This window comes from Chaetura pelagica, unplaced genomic scaffold (genome assembly GCF_000747805.2).
Source record: "Chaetura pelagica isolate M959 unplaced genomic scaffold, ChaPel_1.0 C11169318, whole genome shotgun sequence".
In the NCBI taxonomy this organism is placed as follows: Eukaryota; Metazoa; Chordata; class Aves; order Apodiformes; family Apodidae; genus Chaetura; species Chaetura pelagica.
In genome coordinates, this window is record NW_009965324.1 from 1 (window position 1) to 860 (window position 860).

Consider the following 860-nt stretch of genomic DNA (forward strand, 5'->3'; position numbering starts at 1 on the left):
GGGAAGGGAGATGAGAAAAACAATAAAAAAGAAAAGAAAAAGCAAATTTTCTGGGGAAGAAAAGGAGAAAAAATGTTTCCCTCACTTCTTATAGGAGTTTGGTGGGCTTTTTCAAGGTGTCTGTTTTGTTTGCCTTCGATGTAAGTGTTAATCAGGGGAAAGAGCTTGTGCATAACTATTTAGCACATCCACAGCTGGCACAGCCTCATTGGATGGCTTCCTGCCTCTCAGATCTGCTTCACCCCCACTCCAGTCTGGCCTTGACACTGTCCCTGTAAGGAAGCCATAAGGAGGGCAGTGAAAATGTGGCTGCTGGGTGCTTTCATCCTGACAGCTGTTTTTTCTTGTACGTGCCCTGCTCGCCCTGCTGCCTGCATGTCCTCCAGTGCCAAAGGGGACACTCTCTTAGTTCAGCTTCATCTCTCTAATTCTTGTCTCTTTTTCTTCACACAGGCATCTCTGCACAAGTCTTGCAGCAAAGCCCCACATCCATCACCAAGCCAGAAAGCAAGACGGTGCTCATCAACTGTCACGTCTCTCATCCTGATTTTAACAACCTTTTCATTCACTGGTATCAGAAGAGGCCCAACGCAGGTCCCAGGCGCATTGCCTACATGGCCTCCAGGCTGTTCCTTGAAAACCAGTCTGACGAAGGCAAGTTTAGTATTGAGAAGGACCCCACCAAATCCCTCTGCACCCTGACAGTGAGCAAAGTAACTCTGCAAGACTCTGCTACCTACTTCTGTGCTAAGTGGGATGCACAGCAGTAGAAAGCCACAGGGGACCCGCACAAAGACCTGCTCCGCTTTCTGTGCCAGACCCTGAAGTGTTTGACAACAGGCAGGAACTTCCCCACCCTA

General features: G+C 48.8%; 1 gene segment (V, D, J or C); it reads left to right on the top strand.

Annotated features, from left to right (window-relative positions):
* Positions 1 to 303: 303 nt before the first annotated feature.
* Positions 304 to 770, top strand: LOC104395945. The segment is given in 2 exon segments: positions 304 to 346; positions 454 to 770. Coding segments are annotated over 2 exon segments (360 nt in total).
* The last annotated feature ends 90 nt before the right edge of the window (positions 771 to 860 follow it).